The 19,501-nt window shown below is 51.0% G+C and overlaps 1 protein-coding gene across 5 annotated transcripts in view; it reads left to right on the top strand.

The window, feature by feature from the left end:
* PARVB (parvin beta) overlaps window positions 1-19,501 on the top strand; it is a 144,028-nt gene that overhangs the window by 29,324 nt on the left and 95,203 nt on the right. Inside the window, exon 1 of one of the 5 annotated variants that reach the window (XM_033233679.1) lies at window positions 16,114-16,380. The exons of the other annotated variants lie outside the window; for them this stretch is intronic. Within the exon in view, the coding sequence (XP_033089570.1) occupies window position 16,380 (1 nt within the window). The 5' untranslated portion in view covers window positions 16,114-16,379. Of the gene's footprint in view, window positions 1-16,113; window positions 16,381-19,501 lie in introns of those variants that run through there. 5 annotated transcript variants of the gene reach the window in all.

Below are 19,501 nucleotides of genomic sequence, written 5' to 3'. Positions count from 1 at the left end.
CCTGAGCAACATGGCGAGACCCTATCTCTACAACAAATACAAAAATTAGTTGGGTGTGGTGGTGTGCACTTGTAGTCTCAGCTACTTGGGAGGCTGAGGTGGGAAGATCCCTTGAGCTCAGGAGGTCGAGGCTACAGTGAACTATGTTGTGCCACTGCACCCCAGCCTGGGAGACAGAGCAAGATCCTATCTCGAAAACAAACAACAACAACAACAAAACCCCAAAAAACCCAAAAATCCCAAAAAGACAGGTGGTGGGCCAGATTTGCTCACTGGCTGCAGTTTGCCAGTCCCTGGTTTAAACCAACAATTTAATGACACGCACACATCTTTGTATGATGTTACACTTTTTTTTTTTTTTTCTTTTTTGAGATGGAGTCTTGCTCTGTCTCCCAGGCTGGAGTGCAGTGATGCCATCTCGGCTCACTGCAACCTCCGCCGCCCGGGTTCAAGCGATTCTCCTGCCTCAGCCTCTCAAGAAGCTGAGGCTACAGGTGTACACCACCACGCCCAGCTAATTTTTTTGTATTTTTAGTAGAGACAGCGTTTTACCATGTTGGTCCAGGATGGTCTCGAACTCCTGCCCTCGTGATCCGCCTGCCTTGGCCTCCCAAAGTGCTGGGATTACAGGCGTGAGCCACTGCACCTCACCTGATGTTACATTTTCTAGAAGTTCTCAGTGATGGCCGTTTAAAGGATTTAGCTGCTGCTCCCTGTGGCTTTCACAGCGCTGCCCTGAGTGGGTGTTAGGGCACCGTGCGGGCAGTGGGGATGCCTGGGAAAGCCCAGACCGTTCGTCCTCTGCTCACAGCGACACAGCAACAGTTAACAGACTCTAGTGACCAAATGCGTGGGGTTTTCCTGCACCAAGTGGCGGATACCAGCTGGGTGTGCTCCATTTCAATCCAGTTCAGTTCTGGCTCCACCTACCTGGAGATGGCATCAGATCCCCCAGGGTGAGGGCTCAGTCCCCCAGACTCTGAACAGTTGGCTGGAAGTCAGGGTTCCCACAGCCCCATCTTTGGATTCAATTAATTTGCTGGAGTGACTCACAGAACGTGGGGACACATTTCCTTATATTCTCTGGTTTATTGTAAAGGATGTTACAAAGGATACAGATGAAGAGGTGCGTAGGGTGAGGCATAGGGGAAGGGGCATGGAGCTTCCATGCCCTCTCCGGGCGTGCCACTTTCCAAAAACCAAGCGTCCGCTCTCCGAAAGCTTCCTGATTCCTGCTCTCCTGGACCTTTCATGGAGCCTCATTGGATGCACATGACTGACAGCCATGTAGAAATGGGGTTGGACAGCAAGGATGTGATCTAACACTAACACATGGACTGGGGAGGCCCGCAAGACCTGTCTGTGCAGCCTTCCTTCCTCCAAGGGGTAGGGCAGACCCCTGTCTGGAGGGAGGATCTCATTACAAGCTGATGAGAGTCCTGCCTTGGGCAGGCAAAAGGAGGGCAGAAGAAGGTTAGAGAGATTCTGTTTTCTGAGGCCTAAAGTGCCCCAACATCTTTTATTATTATTATTATTTTTGAGACAGGACTGGAGTACAGTGATGCCATCTTGGCAGACTGCAACCTCACCTATCAGGCTCAAGAGATCCTCCCACCTCAGCTTCTCTAGTAGCAGGCACTACAGCCACACACCACAATGCTTGGCTAATTTTTAAATTCTTTTGTAAACACAAGGTCTTGCTATGTTGCCCAGACTGGTCTCGAACTCCTGGGCTCAAGCAGTCTTTCCACCTCGGCCTCCCACAGTGCTCAGATTACCACCTGGGCTCCTCAGCTAGAGGAGTTAAACTCATAGAGACAGGAAGTGGAGTGGCAGTTGCCAGGAGCTGTGGGGCCGGGGATGGAGGGGGGCAGGGGCGGGGGTGTGTTGGGCGGGGAGGGAACTGGGAGTTAGTGTTTCTATCTTGCAAGAAGAAAAGAGTTTGGCGGATGATAACAGTGATGGTGGCATGACAGTGAACGTCCTTAGTCCCACTGAACCGTACATTTAAAAATGGTTACAGGCCGGGCGCGGTGGCTCAAGCCTGTAATCCCAGCACTTTGGGAGGCTGAGACGGGTGGATCACGAGATCAGGAGATCGAGACCATCCTGGCTAACACGGTGAAACCCCATCTCTACTAAAAAATACAAAAAGCTAGCCGGGCGAGGTGGCGGGCGTCTGTAGTTCCAGCTACTTGGGAGGCTGAGGCAGGAGAATGGCGTAAACCCGGGAGGCGGAGCTTGCAGTGAGCTGAGATCCGGCCACAGCACTCCAGCCCGGGCGACAGAGCGAGACTCTGTCTCAAAAAAAAAAAAAAAAAAATGGTTACAGTAGCCAGGTGTGGTGGCTCACACCTGTCATCCCAGCACTTTGGGAGGCCAAGGCAGGCAGATCACCTGAGGTCAGGAGTTCGAGACCAGCCTGGCCAACGTGGTGAAATCCTGTCTCTGCTAAAACTACAAAAATTAGCCGGGTGTGGTGGTGCACGCCTGTAATCTCAGCTGCTTGGGAGGCTGAGGCAGGAGAATCACTTGAACCCAGGAGGCAGAGGTTGCCATGAGCCGAGATCGCACCATTGCACTCCAACCTGGGCGACAAGAGTGAAACTCCATCTCTTAAAAAAAAACAAAAGTTAAAGTGAGAAATTTTATGTTACATGTACCTTACTATAATTAAAAGAATGAAAAAAAAAATACTGGGAAATACATTACACATACAAAAAAGTGTACGTATGTATAGTTTACAGACTAATTTTAAAGAAGTACTCATGGTTCTGCTATCCAGCTTAAGAAATAACATTGCTTGTTTCTCGAGCTGTATGCCCCGTACCTCCTGTGCCCCTCTCTCCCCACCAGAGGTGACCAGTGCCGTCTTGAATGTTGCGTTTAGCATGTATATGAGTCAGAGTTCACTGGAGAAACAGAACCGATGGGGGATATGTAGCTCTGTCTTTTTTTTTTTTTTTTTTTTTTTTTAGACGGAGTCTCACTCTCTTGCCAGGCTGGAGTGGCGTGATCTCGGCTCACGGCAACCTCCCACTCCCTGGTTCAAGCAATTCTCCTGCCTGAGCCTCCTGAGTAGCTGAGATTACAGGCACTGGCCTCCATTCCTGGCTAATTTTTATATTTTTCTTAGACACAAGGTTTCATCATGTTGGCCAGGATGGTCTCGATTTCCTGACCTTGTGATCTGCCTGCCCCGGCCTCCCAAAGTGCTGGGATTGCAGGCATGAGCCACTGCTCCCAGCCTGCCTGTCTGTCTCTCTCCATCTCTCTCTCTCTCTCTGTCTATATATATATGAAGAGATTGATTGATTATAAGTTATTGGCTCATGTAGTTACAAGGCTGAGAAATCCCAGGATCTTCAATCTGGAGACCCAGGAGGGCCAGTGGTGTCAGCCCAAGTGCGGGAGGAGACCCACGTCCCAGCTGAGTGAGTCCCCTTACCCTGCCTTTCGGTCTATTCAGGTCTCAAATGGATTGGCCGAGGCCTGTCTACACCGGGGAGGGCCGAATGCTAACCTCATCTAGAAACACCTTCGCAGTCATGCCCAGAATAACGGTTAGCCAAGTACCAGGCTGCTCCTTGCCCGGTGCAGGCAGCTTGTCGGCAGGCCCTGCTCCACTTACTTGTCTTTCCTTGTGTTTTGTACACGCGTGCGCCTGTGTCCTTCACATTCTTCAGTTTTGCCTGACTTTGACCCCGATGTGACCGGAGCCCCGCTGTGCGTGCTGTCCTGTGACTCGAGTTTACGCCGTAGCCCAGCTTTGGGGCACAGGCCCCATTTACTCAGGGCACTGCTGCCTCCGCTGTGTGGCTGCGTGGGATCCCACACCAGGAGCACCGTCCCTTTGTCACCTAGGAGGGGTGATTTCGTGCCTGAGTTGCATGTGGATTTCCTCCTGCCGAATTTTAATTAAGAGGCAGGGAGCAGGCGGGTGAAGGGCACACACGCAGATGCAGCATTACCTGGGTTCGAATTCTGAATTCTGCCTGCGCCATTTCCTACCTGCTGAACCTGATCAGACAAGTTACTCTACCTCTCTGTGCCACAGGTTTTTGTTCGTTTGTTTGTTTTGTTTTCGTTTTGTCTCGTTTTGTTTTTGTTTTTGAGACAGGGTCTCCCTCTGTCACCCAGGCTGGAGTACAGTGGTGCGATCATGGCTCACTACAGCCTTGACCCTGTGGGCTTAAGCAAGCCTCCCACCTCAGCCTCCTGAGTAGCTGGGACGACAGGTGTGCACAACCTCACCTGGCTAATTTTTTAATTATTTGTTGAGATGGGGTTTCACTGTGTTGCCCCGGGTAGCCTCGAACTCCTGGGCTCAAGTGATCCTCCTGCCTCAGCTTCCCAAAGTGCTGGGATTAAGTGTGAGCCACCTCATCTGGCCTTTGTGCCCCAGTTTTCTCGATCAGGTAATGATGACAGGTGGTGAGGGTGGCTGTATAAAATGTCCGGAAATGGCACGTGCTCCGTACCCAGCGGTTAGAGGCTCGGGGCCGAGCTGGGGGCCGAGCTGGGGCATTCTTGTTCCATGGCTTTCCTGCTGATAGTTTCTCCTTTTCTCATTTTTTTTTTTTTTTTGCTGCTTGTCTCAACCTGACAAAAATGCTCAGTTTAGAAGCATGTCGTTCCATTTGTGGGAAAATTAAACACATTTAAGAGTAAATTAAATTAGGGGACTTGTGATCATTAGTTAAGTACATTATTTTTTTAAATGTAATGTACCAAGCATAGCACATGTGGCGCGCTCCATAAACATTTGTTAGAATGAATGATAATTTTGTGAGCCAATCAAGTCATGTATAATGGGGTTATTTGGTTCTGGAACTAATGAAGCAACAGTAGAGCAATAAAGCTTCTAAAAAGAATCTCCGCGCTTGCAAAAAAGCCAAAACTGGGGGAAGAGGCTCATGCTGGATTTCACCCAAGAGCAAGGCCCGAGGAGAGCTGGGACACTGTGTCCCCGGAGCTGTCCAAGGGGGCCCTAGTGACTTGGCAGGGGTGACTTTGAAGCCTGAGTTTGTCAGCACTCTGGGTGGACTGGGTCTCGGGGGAGGCCTGCCTTAGCTCGGCTCGGGAGACCAGTGAATACAGCAGGATGTCCGCTTGCAGTTCGCGGTTTATGTCATGCCAGACGTGCAGGGGGCCCGGTGTCTCAGCACTTGGCACCTGTGGGACTGAGAGGGGAGTCAGTCTAGCACCAGACCTCCGCTTGGTGGGAGAGGGGAGTGGGAGAGGAGGGAGAGGATAGAGAGGGAGCTGGAGCCCCAATCCCACATCTTAGGTCCTGGGAAGCCCTATGGGTTCATGCTTGTCTTGAGGGGAGGTTGGAAAGCTTGAACAGGGACCAGGAGCCTCGCAGTGTGGCATGAGCTTTGCTGGAAGCCTGGCTCTTTGAGAGGAGTGGGGCTGAGAGCCACTAGACCTGGCTTCATCCTCCTGCCTGCTTTCCTGTCTGGGGCGTACCCTGGGAAGGGACCTAACCTCCCTGAACCTTGATCGCCTCCGTTGTCCAGTGGAGGAAAGGAAGGTACCTGCCTAACTGGGCTCTTGAAAATAATAAATGAGATAATACAAAATCTGCATTAGTTTCCTAGGCCTGACATAACAGAGTACCCCACACTGGTTGGCTGACAGAGCAGTTTATTCTCTCTGAGTTCTGGAGGCTGGAAGTCCAAGATCAAGGTGTCGGCAAGACCTCGCTCCATCTGAAGGCTCCAGGGAGGGATCCTTCTTGACTCTCCTGGCTTCTGGGGATGGTGGGCAGTCCTGGCACATCCTCATTTGTGGCTGTGTCCCTCCAGTCAGCCTCCATTGTCACAGGCGTACCCCCTGCATGCCCCTCTGTGTCTTCCTCTGGTCTTCTTCTCTCTGCATGCCCCAGCATCCAAATTTCTCTCTCCCATATGGACACCAGCTGGGCCCACTGCAGTCCAGTATGACCTCATCTGAACTTGATTACATCTGCAAAGACCCTGTTTCCAAATAAGGCACATTCTGCAGTTGTCCAGTTCCAGGTGGATGTGGATTTTTTATTTTTTATTTTTTTGAGATAGAGTCTCACTCTGTAGCCCAGGATGGAGTGCAATGGCGTGATCTTGGCTCACTGCAACCTCCACCTCCAAGGTTCAAGTGATTCTCTTGCCTCAGCCTCCCGAGTAGCTGGGATTACAGGTGCCCACCACCAAGCCCAGCTGATTTTTGTATTTTTCATAAAGATGGGGTTTCACCATGTTGCCCAGGGTGGTCTTGAACCCCTGAGCTCAGGCAATCCACCTGCCTAGGCCTCCCAAAGTGTTGGGATACAAGCGTGAGCCACTGTGCCCATCGGATGTGGGTTTTGGTTGGGACACCATTCAACCCACAGTACCTGGTGCTCAGTTAGTGACTAAAACCCACTAGCGATGGTCACTCTTCTTGTTTTTACTTGCACAGATGAGGGTGTGATGAGGGGGAAATAGAAGCACAGCTGATTGTATCATCTCAATTCTGCACACCCCATGGCTTTTTTTTTTTTTTGAGATGGAGTCTTGCTCTGTCACTCAGGCTGGAGTGCAGTGGCACAATCTCAGCTCACTACAACCTCCGCCTCCCAGGTTTAAGCGATTCTCCTGTCTCAGCATTACCGACATCCGCCACCACGCCCAGCTAATTTTTGTGTGTTTAGTAGAGACGGGGTTTCACCATGTTGGCCAGGCTGGTCTCGAACTCCTGGCCTCAAGTGATCCACCTGCCTCGACCTCCCAAAGTGCTGGGATTACAGGCGTGAGCCACTGTGCCCATCGGACGTGAATTTTGGATGGGACACCGTTTAACCTATGGTACCTGGTACTCAGTGACTAAAACCCACTAGTTTTGGTCACTCAGTCACTCTTCTTGTTATTACTTTCATAGATGAGGGTGTGATGGGGGGAATATAGAAGCAGAGTTGATTGTATCTTCTCAGCTCTGCACACCCTGTGGCTTTTTTTTTTTTTTTTTTTTTTGAGAGGGAGTCTTGGTCTGTTGCCCAGGCTGGAGTGCAGTGGAACGATCTTAGTGCGCTACAACCTCCACCTCTCACATTTAAGCAATTCTCCTGCCTCAGCCTCCCGAGTAGCTGGCGTTACAGACATCTGCCACCACGCCCATCTAATTCTTGTATGTTTAGTAGAGACGGGGTTTCAACATGTTGGCCAGGCTGGTCTCGAACTCCTGGCGTCAAAAGATCCACCCACCTTGGCCTCCCGAAGTGCTGGGATTATAGGCATGAGCCTCCACGCCCGGCCCCGTGGCTGATTATTACACTGTTCTAGGGAAAGGGGAGGAGGACTTGTTCTTCTCTTTGGATTAATAAAATACCGTGAGGCTTGTGTTTGCACAGTGCCCACAGCTTACACGCTGACGAGCCCTTTTAGATTGACTTCTGCTGAGTCATTTCATCCTGTTCCATTTGTCAGCCGTAGGGTAAACAGCAGTTTTTCTGACATGTACTCCTTTTGAATAAATCCTACTCTGTCAGCCTCGGGAAGTAGAAGGCACCGGTGTGGTATCCCGACTTCATTCACAGGGGAGAGGAGATGCCTGTTGCCACAAAACGTGAATGTTGGGTGTCCATTCAGGTGTCACATGCGTGGTGTAGATTGTCTCCGCTTAATGAAAAAGATGCTGTACACCTTTTCCTTTAGAAAGTTTCACTTGGCTTGTTTGACAGGCACAGAAGATGTGTTATTAAACACTTGCAAAGCCTGCTGTCATTTGGTTTTAAACCGCACTTGTCATCTGTGGTGGGGCGTGTTTGCTCAGCATCATGGAAAGGGGATGTGAGGTACCCAGGCGGCCGTTTCTCTACCATGATGCTTTCTCTGCTTGCTGTCAGGAGAAATGTTCTTTCCTTTGTTGTGGGAAGGTGGAAAGGGCACTCTGAAATGCAAGGTGGCTTTTTGTATCAGAATTTTATGGCTGAGACCAGGCATGGGAGCTCATGTCTGTCATCCTAGCACTTTGGGAGGCCAAGACAGGCAGATCACCTGAGGTCAGGAGTTTGAGACCAGCCTGGCCAACATGGCAAAACCCCATCTCTACTAAAAGTACAAAACATTAGCCAGGTGTGGTGGCAGCTGCCTGTAATCCCAGCTACTTGGGAGGCTGAGGCAGGAGAATCACTTGAACCCAGGAGGTGGAGGTTGCAATAAGCCGAGATCGTGCCACTGCACTCCCGTCTGGGCAACAGAGAGACTCCTTCTCAAAAAAAAAAAAAGTAAAGAAAAGAAAATTTCATGACTGATTGTCACAGAACCATCTTTAGTCCCAAGATCTGAGGCAAGGGAACCATTTTCAACAGGAAACTTTTAAATGTGTGAGCAGCAGAAAGGGAGATGGAGCCAGAACTTGCTAGTGGAAAGATGCTGGAAGCTGGGAGCTTTGAGGTTCTAAAAATCCTGGTGTGTCAGTTCAGGTAGTGGGGCAACTAGAGCTTAGGATGAGTTACACCTGGTGGGACTTAACGGGATAAATGCCATCTAGTAACCCAGCTACATTAGGCATGAATATCTGGGGAAAATGTGGAATACACCTGGGTTCTTTGGGTGCTGGCCAAGAAGATGTCTCATAGTTTGATGTTGCTCAAGAAGGGAAACAAGCAGGATGGAAAGAGGTCTAATCAGTCGGCTGGAGTGGGGTGTTGCGTTCAGTTCATTCCTTGTTAAACTCAGCCAGTTCTCGTTATTCATGGTGGTTTTGGTCTATAAAGTTGCCACAAACTTTAGCTAATATTAGACCAGTTAGCTAATACTAAGCCATTGCTCCCAGGGCAGTACAGGGCTAGGTTCCTGTTAGCCTCTGGTCACATTTTCAGCAACAGATCAATACATAACTTTTTCTTATATATGTTTCTTTTTAAAGACACATTATTTAAAATATATTGTTGATTGATTAACATCAAGCTCACAGCCAATAGCAGTATAACTCCTGCCTGAACAAAGCTTCTCTGACGTGTGCGTTCTCTGCAAGGCACACCTCAGCCTTCTTGCACTTGGGAACGCTAGGAGTACTCCTCGCCACGTGTGGGGACACATTTTAAACAGCGAAGTTGGCTGGGACGGTGACTCGTGCCTGTAGTCCCAGCACTTTGGGAGGCTGAGGCAGGCAGATCACCTGAGGTCCAGAGTTCGAGACCAGCCTGGCTAATATGAGGAAACCCAGTCTCTACTAAAAATACAAAAAAATCAGCCAGGTGTGGTGGCGGGCACCTGTAATCCCAGCTATTCAGGAGGTTGAGGGTGGAGAATTTCTTGAACCTGGGAGGCAGAGGTTGCAGTGAGCCGAAGTCGCGTCACTGCACTCCAGCCTGGGCAACAGAGCAAGACTTCATCTCAAAAACAAAGCAAAACAGTGAAGTCACCAACAAAAAGCGGAAAAATGTGAAAACCACGGCATTAAATAGACCATGAAATGGACACTTGTTTATGATGCGAGAGCTCAGACAAGAAGGCAGAGTGCCCTGTGTTTGACCTCAGGTGGGGACACATCTGGCAACTCAGATTCTTTTTTTTTTTTTTTTGAGTGGAGTGTCACTCTGTCACCCAGGCTGGAGTGTAGTAGTGCACTCTTGGCTCACTGCAACCTCTGCCTCCTGGGTTCAAGCAATTCTCCAGCCTCAGCCTCCCGAGTAGCTGAGACTACAGGTGCACGCCACCATGCCCGGCTAATTTTTGTACCTTTAGTAGAGACAGGGTTTCGCCATATTGGTCAGGCTGGTCTCGAACTCCTGAACTCAGGCGGTTCACCCGCCTCAGCCTCCCAAAGTGCTAAAATTACAGGTGTGAGCCACTGTGCCCGGCCAGATTCTTTGCTTCTGTGTGTGTGTCTGTGAATGAATGTAGGCCAACAGTATTGATTCTGGGGTTACACAGTTTAGTGAGTAGGTACATTTACAAATATAGAATCCATGAATCAAGGTGACAAACTGTACTCTGACAATTATTTGTCAAGCACTGTAAGAGAAACCCACAAACTGTTCCTTCCCTCTGTTCACATACTGCCCAGGATAAGACTTCTGATACCAGAGGTGCAGGGATGCCCTTGCTGCACCTGGCAGTTCTGCAGCAGACACCAGCTGGGTATCCTACAGTTCAGTTCAATTCTGACACCATCGACCTGGGGAGAGCCTCACCCCACAGGTGAGGGCTCAGCCCCATAAGACTGCACCCTAAAGCAGGGTCCCCACGACTGCTTCCTCGGTTTTGATTAATTTTCTGGGACTCAGAACTCGGAAATGGACCAGGCGCGGTGGCTCACGCCTGTAACCCCAGCACTTTGGGACGCCAAGGCAGGCGGATTACTTGAGGTCAGGAGTTCGAGACCAACCTGGCCAACATGGTGAAACCCTGTCTCTACTAAAAATACAAAAATGGGTTGGGCATGGTGGTGGGCACCTGTAATCCCAGCTACTCAGGAGGCTGAGGCAGGAGAATTGCTTGAACCTGGGAGGCGGTGGTTGCAGTGAGCTGAGATCGCACCACTGCACTCCAGCCTGAGCAACAAGAGCAAAAGTCTGTCTGGAAAAAAAAAAAAAAAAAAAAAAAAAAGAACTCAGGGAAATGCTGCACTTGTGCTCCCTGGTCTATTGTAAAGGAGATGGTAAGGGTGCAGGTGAGCAGCAGAGGAGGAGGCACACAGGGTGAGGCCTCAGAGGGCCCCGAGTGCAGGAGCTTCTGTTGCCCAGGTCTTCCATGGATGGGGTGCGGTGCTGCCTTTGATACCAGAAGCCTGGGATCACTTTCTTCCTCGGTTTCTGTGTGGGCAGTGGCTCCCTCACCCATCTCATGCCCTGCCGTGCAAGGGCAGAGGGCTGGTGTTGGGGTGGTGCTGGGGACCTGGGAGTGGAATATCCCTCTCCGTTAAGATGCCCAGGGACCGACCGCATGTGTGACGCTGGCCACGTCAGCCAGTCTTCCTTCCTGCAGAGACCACCAGCCCTCGGTGCAGCCAGCCGTATCGCCTGGTTATAGTTACACCGAAACCCAGCTGTTTGGAAGTGTGGCTGTGGGGCCTTGGATCCTTTTTCCTTTCCACGTGTTTTGTGGAGAGGAATAACACAGGCATGCGCCATGCCCAGGAGGAGGCAATGTTGGGAAAGCAGAAAGGAGCTCAGAGCAGGGAATGCGTGTGGACTCGCGTTTGTTGAAGGGCCTGGCTGAGTTCCCCAGAGGCTGGGGTCAGTGTTCAAGTTCTGATGCTTCAGACCGGGAGGCCCTTGGAGGCCAGAGGACGTGACCTTGAAGAAAGGGCAGTTCTCACCTGTGGGCCTAGGAGAGGTCGTTGGCTTTATGACATTACTCCAGGTAATTATACGTGGTCCATACCTATAATCCCAGCACTTTGGGAGGCAGAGGCTGGAGGATTGCTTGAGCCCGGGATTTGGAGATCACCTGGCCAACAAAGTGATACCCCTGTCTCTCAAAAACAAAAACAAAAACAAAAAAACCCCAACCGACCAACCATACAAACAAACAAACAAACAAACAAAAAATAGTTAGTTGGATATGATGGCATGCACCTGTTGTCTCAGCTACTCAGGAGGCTGAGCTGGGAGGATCACTTGAGCCCAGGCGGTCGAGGCCACAGTGAGCTGTGATTGCACTAATGCACTTCGGCCTCGGTGATGAAGTGAGACCCTGTGTAACAACAACAACAGAACATTAATCCAGATAGTTCTAGGATGAGGGTTCTCAGAGCTAGATGGGCCTTTGCAAGTTCTTTCCACTGATCCCCAGGTTTGGTTGATTGTATGAAACCAAGAGGAAATATACAGGGTTTTTGCGGAGAAAGGAAAATGTCATTTCTTTGGGTTTTACTTTGAATGGCGTTGGGCCATTCAGAGCTTATGTGGGGCCAGCCCAGCCTGGCCCGTGTGCCCCACTGAGACCCTGGAACCTGGGCTTTCTCCCACTGGGCCCCTAGTGCCCATTCACTAGTTGTGGGGTTTTGTGAGGACCCTTCATTTATCTGCTTCATCTTCCCAGATGGATCGGGGACGTGGTGGTGCCGTAGTGGTGCTGAGAGCTGCTCCTGGGTGGGGGTTCTCAGGAGAAGTCTGTCCAGGAAGATTATATTTTATTACCTTCTCCCTCATCTTATTTATTTTCTGTTTTTTAAGAGACTGGGTCTCTCTCTGTTGCCCAAGCTGGTCTCAAACTCCTGGGCTCAGGCGATCCTCCTACCTTGGCCTCTCAAAGTGCTGGGATGCAGGTGTGAGCCACTACGCCCAGCCTCCTACCTCTTTCTTCTTTATTTATGGTTTATTTCAATAGGTTTTTGGGGGAACAGGTGGTATTTGGTTACATGAATAAACTCTTCAGTGGTGGTTTCTGAGATTTTGGTGCACCCATCACCCGAGCAGTGTACACTGTAACCAATGTAGTCTTTTATCCCTCACCCACCTCCCACCCTTTCCCTGAGTCCCCAAAGTCCATTGTATCATTCTTATGCCTTTATATCCTCATAGCTTAGCTCCCACTTGTGAGTGAGAACATACTAGAGTTACTTCACTTAGAATAATGGTCTCCAGTTCCATCCAGGTTACTGCAAATACCATTATTTTGTTCCTTTTTATGGCTGAGTAGTATTCTGTGGGGAGTGTGTGTGTGTGCATGTGTGTGTGTGTGTATATATATATATAATATAAATATAATTTATCCACTCATTGACTGATGGACATTTGATTGGTTTCATATATTTGCAGTTGTGAATTGTGCTGCTATAAACATGCGTGTGAAGTATGTTTTTTGTCTGATGACTTCTTTTCCCTTGGGTAGATACCCAGTAGTCTCCTACTTCTTTTTAAAGGAAACCTTGCTCTTTCTTAAAACTGCCCAAAAGAAATGAGAATGGCACTGCAGTAAACATCTATGAGCGCCTACTGTGTACCAGGCAGGTGGCTATGGCGGGATCTACCACATCTTAAAAGTCACCATCCAAGTTATCCTTTTTCTGAAATACTTTCTCTTTCAACGGAATGCTTTGTTTTTAGAGTGTAGCATGTTTGTGACGGCCAGTGAAGGGCCCCAGATGGATTCAAACAGAAGCAGAGTAGAGAGGATACTGAAGGGCCTGTCTCCCTGTGAACCCCTTGGAGCTCAGGCATGTTTAAGCAAAAAGGTCGAATCTGTACTTCTGTGGCTTTTAATGGGTTATGTTGAAAAGGATGTAACCTGCCTATAAGGTTGTAACTTACATTTGGCTCAGTCTTAATTAACTTAACAAGGGGTGCCTCCCCACCCATTATCCCCATACCTTGTATTTATGCATGTATTGACTTTTCTCTCGCTTTGATACCTTCAAGGCAGGGCCGTAGTCTTTCTCACCTTGGCACCCCAGGCTTGAGTGATGCCTGGCACACAGTAGGTGCACGACACACGTCTGAGTTGAGATCCTGATATACACCCTGTATATGACCTTCGGCCGCCTGTTGACCCCTCACCGCCTCCGTTTTCTCATCTGTTAGATAGGGATGAGCAGAAGGATTCTTCCTTGCTTGCCTTATGGGGCCTCGATGAGAATCAAATGAAATGATGACATCAGTCCGTTAATTATTCCTCCTCCTCCTCCTCCTCCTCCTCTTCCTCCTCTTCCTCCTCTTCCATCTTCCATCTTTCATCTTTCTTCTTCTTCTTTCTTTTTTTTTTTTTTTTTTTTTTGAGACAGAGTCTTGCTCTGTCACCCAGGCTGGAGTGCAGTGGCCGGATCTCAGCTCACTGCAAGCTCCGCTTCCCGGGTTCACGCCATTCTCCTGCTTCAGCCTCCCGAGTAGCTGGGACTACAGGCGCCGCCACCTCGCCCGGCTAGTTTTTTGTATTTTTTAGTAGAGACGGGGTTTCACCGGGTTAGCCAGGATGGTCTCGATCTCCTGACCTCGTGATCCGCCCATCTCGGCCTCCCAAAGTGCTGGGATTACAGGCTTGAGCCACCGCGCCTGGCCTTTCTTCTTCTTTCTTTTTCTTCTTCTTAGACCGGGTCTCACTCTGTTGCCCAGGCTGGAGTGCAGTGGGATGATCCTAGGCTCAAGTGTCCTCCTGCCTCAGCCTCCTGAGTAACTGGAACTACAGGTGTGTGTCACTGTATCTGGCTAAGTTTTTGTAGAGACGGGGTCTCACTGTGTTGCTTAGGCTGGTCTCCAACTCCTGGGCTCAAGCAGCCCTCCTGCCTCAGCCTCCCAAAGTGCTGGGATTACAGATGTGAGCTACTGTGCCAGGCCCCCTTAATTTATTCTGAAAACGGCATGTCAGGAGCTGGGTCTTGGCTGCCTTGCTCGCCTTGTGAAATCCCCTTGCCTGGCAGGTAGGAGGCAATCGATGCATACATGGTGAATGGATGAAATGTTAGTTGCATTACACTGAAGTGGTCTAAACCTGACTCTAAGGTGTGATACTAGGCTGCTGATCCTTTTGTGATTTTTCAAGTGCATAGTTATTTTCCTTTCAAAAGCTAGTCACAGTTCCTTTCCTGACTGACCCTCTGTTATTTCTGCCTCCTTCCCCAAGGGGTTGAGTCCCAGTCCCAGGCATCTCCTTGGCCAGCTCACTAGATACACACGTGTCGGGAAGACCCTCTCTTGCCCCAGCCTTCCTTTGTGGGTGGCACTGGACACTGGGCAGATGGAAAGGCCGTTTCCATGGAGCACTCGGCTGGCGAGGGCCTTCCTGTCTGTGCTCTCATGATGTCCTCACTTCGCTGTCGCGGCATCTCCTGGGCCACGAAGTGCTGTTTGCTGTCCTGGCCTTGGATTCCTGCATCAAGTCTCCCAGCAGGAAAACTGTTAAACCAAAACCAGGGTTGGGGACTGCATCAGAGTTGGGGACCGTATCAGCATTGGGGACTTGGATCAGCGTTGGGGACCCGCATCGGTGTTGGGGACTCGCATCAGTGTTGGGGACCGCATCAGCATTGGGGACTCGCATCGGCGTTGGGGACCCGCATCAGCGTTGGGGACCCGCATCAGCGTTGGGCACTCACATCAGTGTTGGGGACTGCATCAGTGTTGGGGACCCGCATCAGTGTTGGGGACCTGCATCAGCACTGAGTGTCTTTTTCTTGCTGCCTCAAGTCCTGGTTTTGACTCAGGATGAAACCTGGTTTGTGCTATGGGAGTGGAGTGTTGGGGGACGGGGGTGACCAGCGGGTGAGCCCTTACTGCTGATCCTGGTCTCGAATGGGAGAGGGGCACTAGTGCTCCTGGGAGTGGGCCAGGCATGTCCCAGTCCGCTGACTGCCCCAGAGCCCCCCGCCTGGCGCACCTGCTGGGTCGGGACATGGGCCTCCTGTGGGCCTCACCACTTCCTGCTTCAGCAGAGCTGGGAATTGTCGGTTCATCGAGCAACACCTCCAGGAAGCCAGCCTCGGGAAGGAGCTTCCACGGGGAGTTGGGGGACTGGTAATTGGAATAAATAAAAGCTAATCGTGTTTCCTGGATGCCAGGAACCACTGAAATTCATGGATTCCCACAGTAGCACGTGAGGCTACTCATTGTTAATAACCCCTTTTTACCGGCGAGGAACCCAGGCCAGACAGGGAGCCCGCCTGTGTCACCTGGTAGGGAGGGGCTGGGCCTGGTATTATAAACCAGGAGAGGGTGCAGGCCGAGGAAAGGGGGAGCAAGTTGCCAGCCAAGGTGGGTATCATGTGAGTCCTGCTTCTCCCTTCATTTGAGGATTTCCTTTGGGGAAGTGAGTGCTCCCGAAAGCAGCCTGCCACCTCCGTGTTGGGGCAGCCTCAGCTTCTGCTTTCTGTGTCCAATATTTGATTTCTGTTGTCGTGGAAACAGGGTGACAAGTGTTCCATGTGTTAGTGTGTGGTCCTCCCGGCATAGTCGGCACACGGGAGATGCAGCTGGGGTGGCATGTGCCCACGGTGGTACCACCTCTTGCTGGGGGTCAGGCAGAGGAGACCCAGCTCCATGCTAGCTTGCAGACCCCTCCTGTCTCAGGGCCCAGAGAGCAAAGGCGATGGGAGGCCAACGTCTGTCGTTCAGTTTTCCTCTGAGCCACATGCGTCTTCACACCCCAGGGGCCTGGGCGCGCCCTTCCTTCCTTCTTTGTGTGTGGGGGTTTTCCTGGGGAGCAGTCGCTCTGGCCCATGAGGCCGTTGGGAGTCAAGACAGAAATAGTGGTCTGTGGTCAGCAAGGAGCTATCGCTGGAAACACCTCGGTCCTCCCACAGCCTGACCCTCTGTGACCTTCCTCAAAGGCTCCCTAAAGAGGCTTTCCCTTGAAGTGCAAGTCATAGTGGTGCCCCTGCCACATCCCTATATGAACGAGGTGTGTGCCCTGCCTGCCCTCTGACGCCCGCCGGTCGTGCTGGTCTGCAGAGCCGCCGCCAGCTGCACCCTCCTCGCCAGTAAGTTCTGTTTGCTTTCTTATCGTTTTCAGCAGGAGCTAAACCCAGGCCAGCCCTGCTTTTCTTTTCTGCTTTATGGCAGAATTTTGTTTGGCAAGAATGGACCCTGGGTGGCCGCTTGACTTTTCCCAGGAAGGTGATGGGGACGTTGGTGTTAGGACAATGGGGAACGGGGCCAGTGCGGCCCCAGAGGGATGAGGGTCTGACTTATGGAGTGAAGTTTCCAGCACTCTGCTGGGGCGAGTAGATCTTTGGGCCCAGAAGAATGGGATTTGGAACATTCTCAGGGACATGTTGCAATTAAGATTTTCTTTTTCGTAGGGGTAACTGATACTGTGGGTCTCTCTCTCTCTCTCTCTCTCTCTTTTTTTCTGAGATGGAGTCTCGCTCTTGTCACCCAGGCTGGAGTGCAATGGCACGATCTTGGCTCACTGCAACCTCCGCCTCCCAGGTTCAAGCGATCCTCCTGCTTCAGCCTCCCGAGTAGCTGAGATTACAGGTGCCCACCACCACGCCTGGCTAATTTTTGTATTTTTAGTAGAGATGGGGTTTCGTCATGTTGGCCAGGCTGGTCTTGAACTTCTGACCTCAGGTGATCCACCCACCTCGGCCCCCCAAAATGCTGGGAGTACAGGCGTGAGCCACCACGCCTGACCATGGGTTTCTCTTTAGGTGTCTTCAGTTCTGTGTTTCCTCTCTCAGTGGCCGATTGTGGCCAGTGTCTGGCTTTCTCCCGGTCGCCACTGGATATTCTGTCTTGTCTTTGGGAGGCAGAGTCAGTAGAAGGTGCTTTGCACTGGGCATGCCTGGGAGTGAGCCCAGCTCTGCTGTTATTAGCGCCCATCGTGACGGTCAGCCCAGCTGCCCCATGTTCGATTTTTCCTCCTGTAAAATGGGAACAACAGTAGAGCTGATGTGTCCTGCGCTTTCTGTGTCCTAGGGACTGTCCCAGCTCCTTAACGTGCTTTGCTCGCTGCTATCTTCCTAAAAACTTTTCTTTTACAGTTGAGTAATCTGAAGCCCAGAGAGGTTAAGTAACCTGCCCAAGGTCACACAGCAGATGAGAATGGGAATCAGGAGTGTACTCAACAGCCTGGCTGCCTAGTCAGTGCTCTCATCCTCTGCTTGAAGGCCGCCTCCCTGGGCCCTGCTGGGGGACCCAGTAAGATGATGGTTATTCACATTCTCCTCTGTTTCTGATACCAAGCGAACTCCCGGTAAATGCTGCTTCCCCCTCTGGTGGAATAAAGAATGCACATTTTTTTCTGAGCTCTGCCTGGGTATCCTTAAGGAGAGGGACGCTGTGCCCGGGACGCAGATGAACACGATAGGAGCTGTTTCCTGGAGGAGCTCCCATGCTGACTTTTGCCTTTGATCTTCTGCATCTTTTTCACAGGCTTTCTGTAGATGTGCGGGGATATTTCTAGAGGAGAAACCAGAGGTGGAAGGAGGGGCGTAAGGAAATCGAATGCTGGGCATCTCTTAGCTCACATTATCTGAGGCTCTTCAGGGACAATAGACCTTGCAATAAAAGGCAAAAAGGTGATTGTGCACAGAGTGGACTGCGCACAGAGTGCCTCTTCCTGCATGGTGCCGGGCGGGACGGGATCGATGGGGCTTGGCGGCTGGAGGAGCGCAGACCCTGCCCGCGCCTCCTGGGGCCTGTGCGGGACTTTGCTCACCTTGCTGTTTCTAACCAAGGTGCCAGATTCTCTTCACTCGGATATGTCAGATTTTAACCCTTGAGGCTAGAGCCTTGCCAGGCTTATTTGAAGTCAGTGGCTTCTAGTAGTCACAGGCCCCTTGCCCTAGACCCCAGACCAGGACTCCCCCGCCACCCTGAAACCTTGGCCTCGTGGAGCAGGAGTCACTGTGAAAGGGGTCTTGGAGCCCAGGATCACTCCAGCAACGTTTCCCAGAGTATCCTGGGGCCAGCGTGGGGTGTGGGGGAGCAGATACTGAGCACTGTGTCCCTCCCCTTGGAGAATCTCACAGTACATTAGCATAGTCAAGGCTCTGAGAAGTCCAGCAGGAAAAGAGACCTGCTTAGCTTCCCTTCTTCTCACGACTCCACCTCCTTGACCTTTGCCTGATTCATGTGAGACCTGTGAACGTCTACACGGCGGGACTCACTTTGGGAGATGCTGATGGAGACCACATAGGTGTCCTGCTCATATATCCTCCGCTTCTTCAGTTTTGCTGAGGTTCCATTGGGCTTCCTAAAATGCAAACGAATCGAAAAGCTAGAAAAGCTACGCTGAATGTGTTTTCTCTGTCTGAAAGTACAGCCACCCGTGAGAGGAGGAGGTCTGCTAAGTTTTCTTCTAGAAAAGGGGTCCCCAGGCTCTGAATGCTTGAGAACCTCATTGGGATCACCGCCTCCATTGTGGGCCGCCCATCCTCTACCCCCTCCCCGTGGCCTATTGATAACCTCCCAACCACCACCTATGCTCCTAGAGGCCCTAACTGGAATCCTTGTCCTCACCCAGTGAGTTTGTCACCTCCCTCCAAACTTTGTGTCCTCTGTTGCAGTTGAGGACCTGGAAGTCATGACTGGGTTCATTAGTGATGGATGTTTCTATTGAATTCTTAACTAAAACAGGGAGGAATCACATCCTAGCTCCATGTTTTACTAGTTGTGGGACCTTGACTTTCCCAAGCTCGATTTTCCTTGACAGTAAAATGGCAATAATCGGGGTAACCCATATCCCCGATCGCCGAGGACCCCTGCAGGCGTCCACGCCCGGCCCAAAGCCAGGACCCAGAAAGGGAGATGCAGCTGGGCGGCGTCTTCTGTGTCTCTGCAAGTTGCTGGCTTGGATTCTAACGCCCTCCCTCCCTCCCTCCCTCCCTCGCTCGCTTGCTCTCTACCAACGGGATCTAAGACCATGAGAACGTTTGAAGGTTTCTCAAATGTCTGTGACTGCCCCACGTCTGTTGTTTGGTGGAAAGGACTTTGTAATTGAACGGAGTCGGTTGCAATGTGAATGTCATGTGGGGCTGCTCTTCCTTGGCAAGTCCTTGCTGTCTGAGCCACACAGTTCCCCGATCTGTAGAACCTTCCCTCCCCTGTTCCCCTTTCTGGGCTGTTGGGAGGCTGAGCGAGCTTGTCATGAGGTCC

The sequence above is a fragment of the Trachypithecus francoisi genome, unplaced genomic scaffold, assembly GCF_009764315.1.
Source record: "Trachypithecus francoisi isolate TF-2019V2 unplaced genomic scaffold, Tfra_2.0 Lachesis_group14, whole genome shotgun sequence".
Taxonomy (NCBI): domain Eukaryota; kingdom Metazoa; phylum Chordata; class Mammalia; order Primates; family Cercopithecidae; genus Trachypithecus; species Trachypithecus francoisi.
This window is presented reverse-complemented; position numbering and strand designations above follow the sequence as displayed.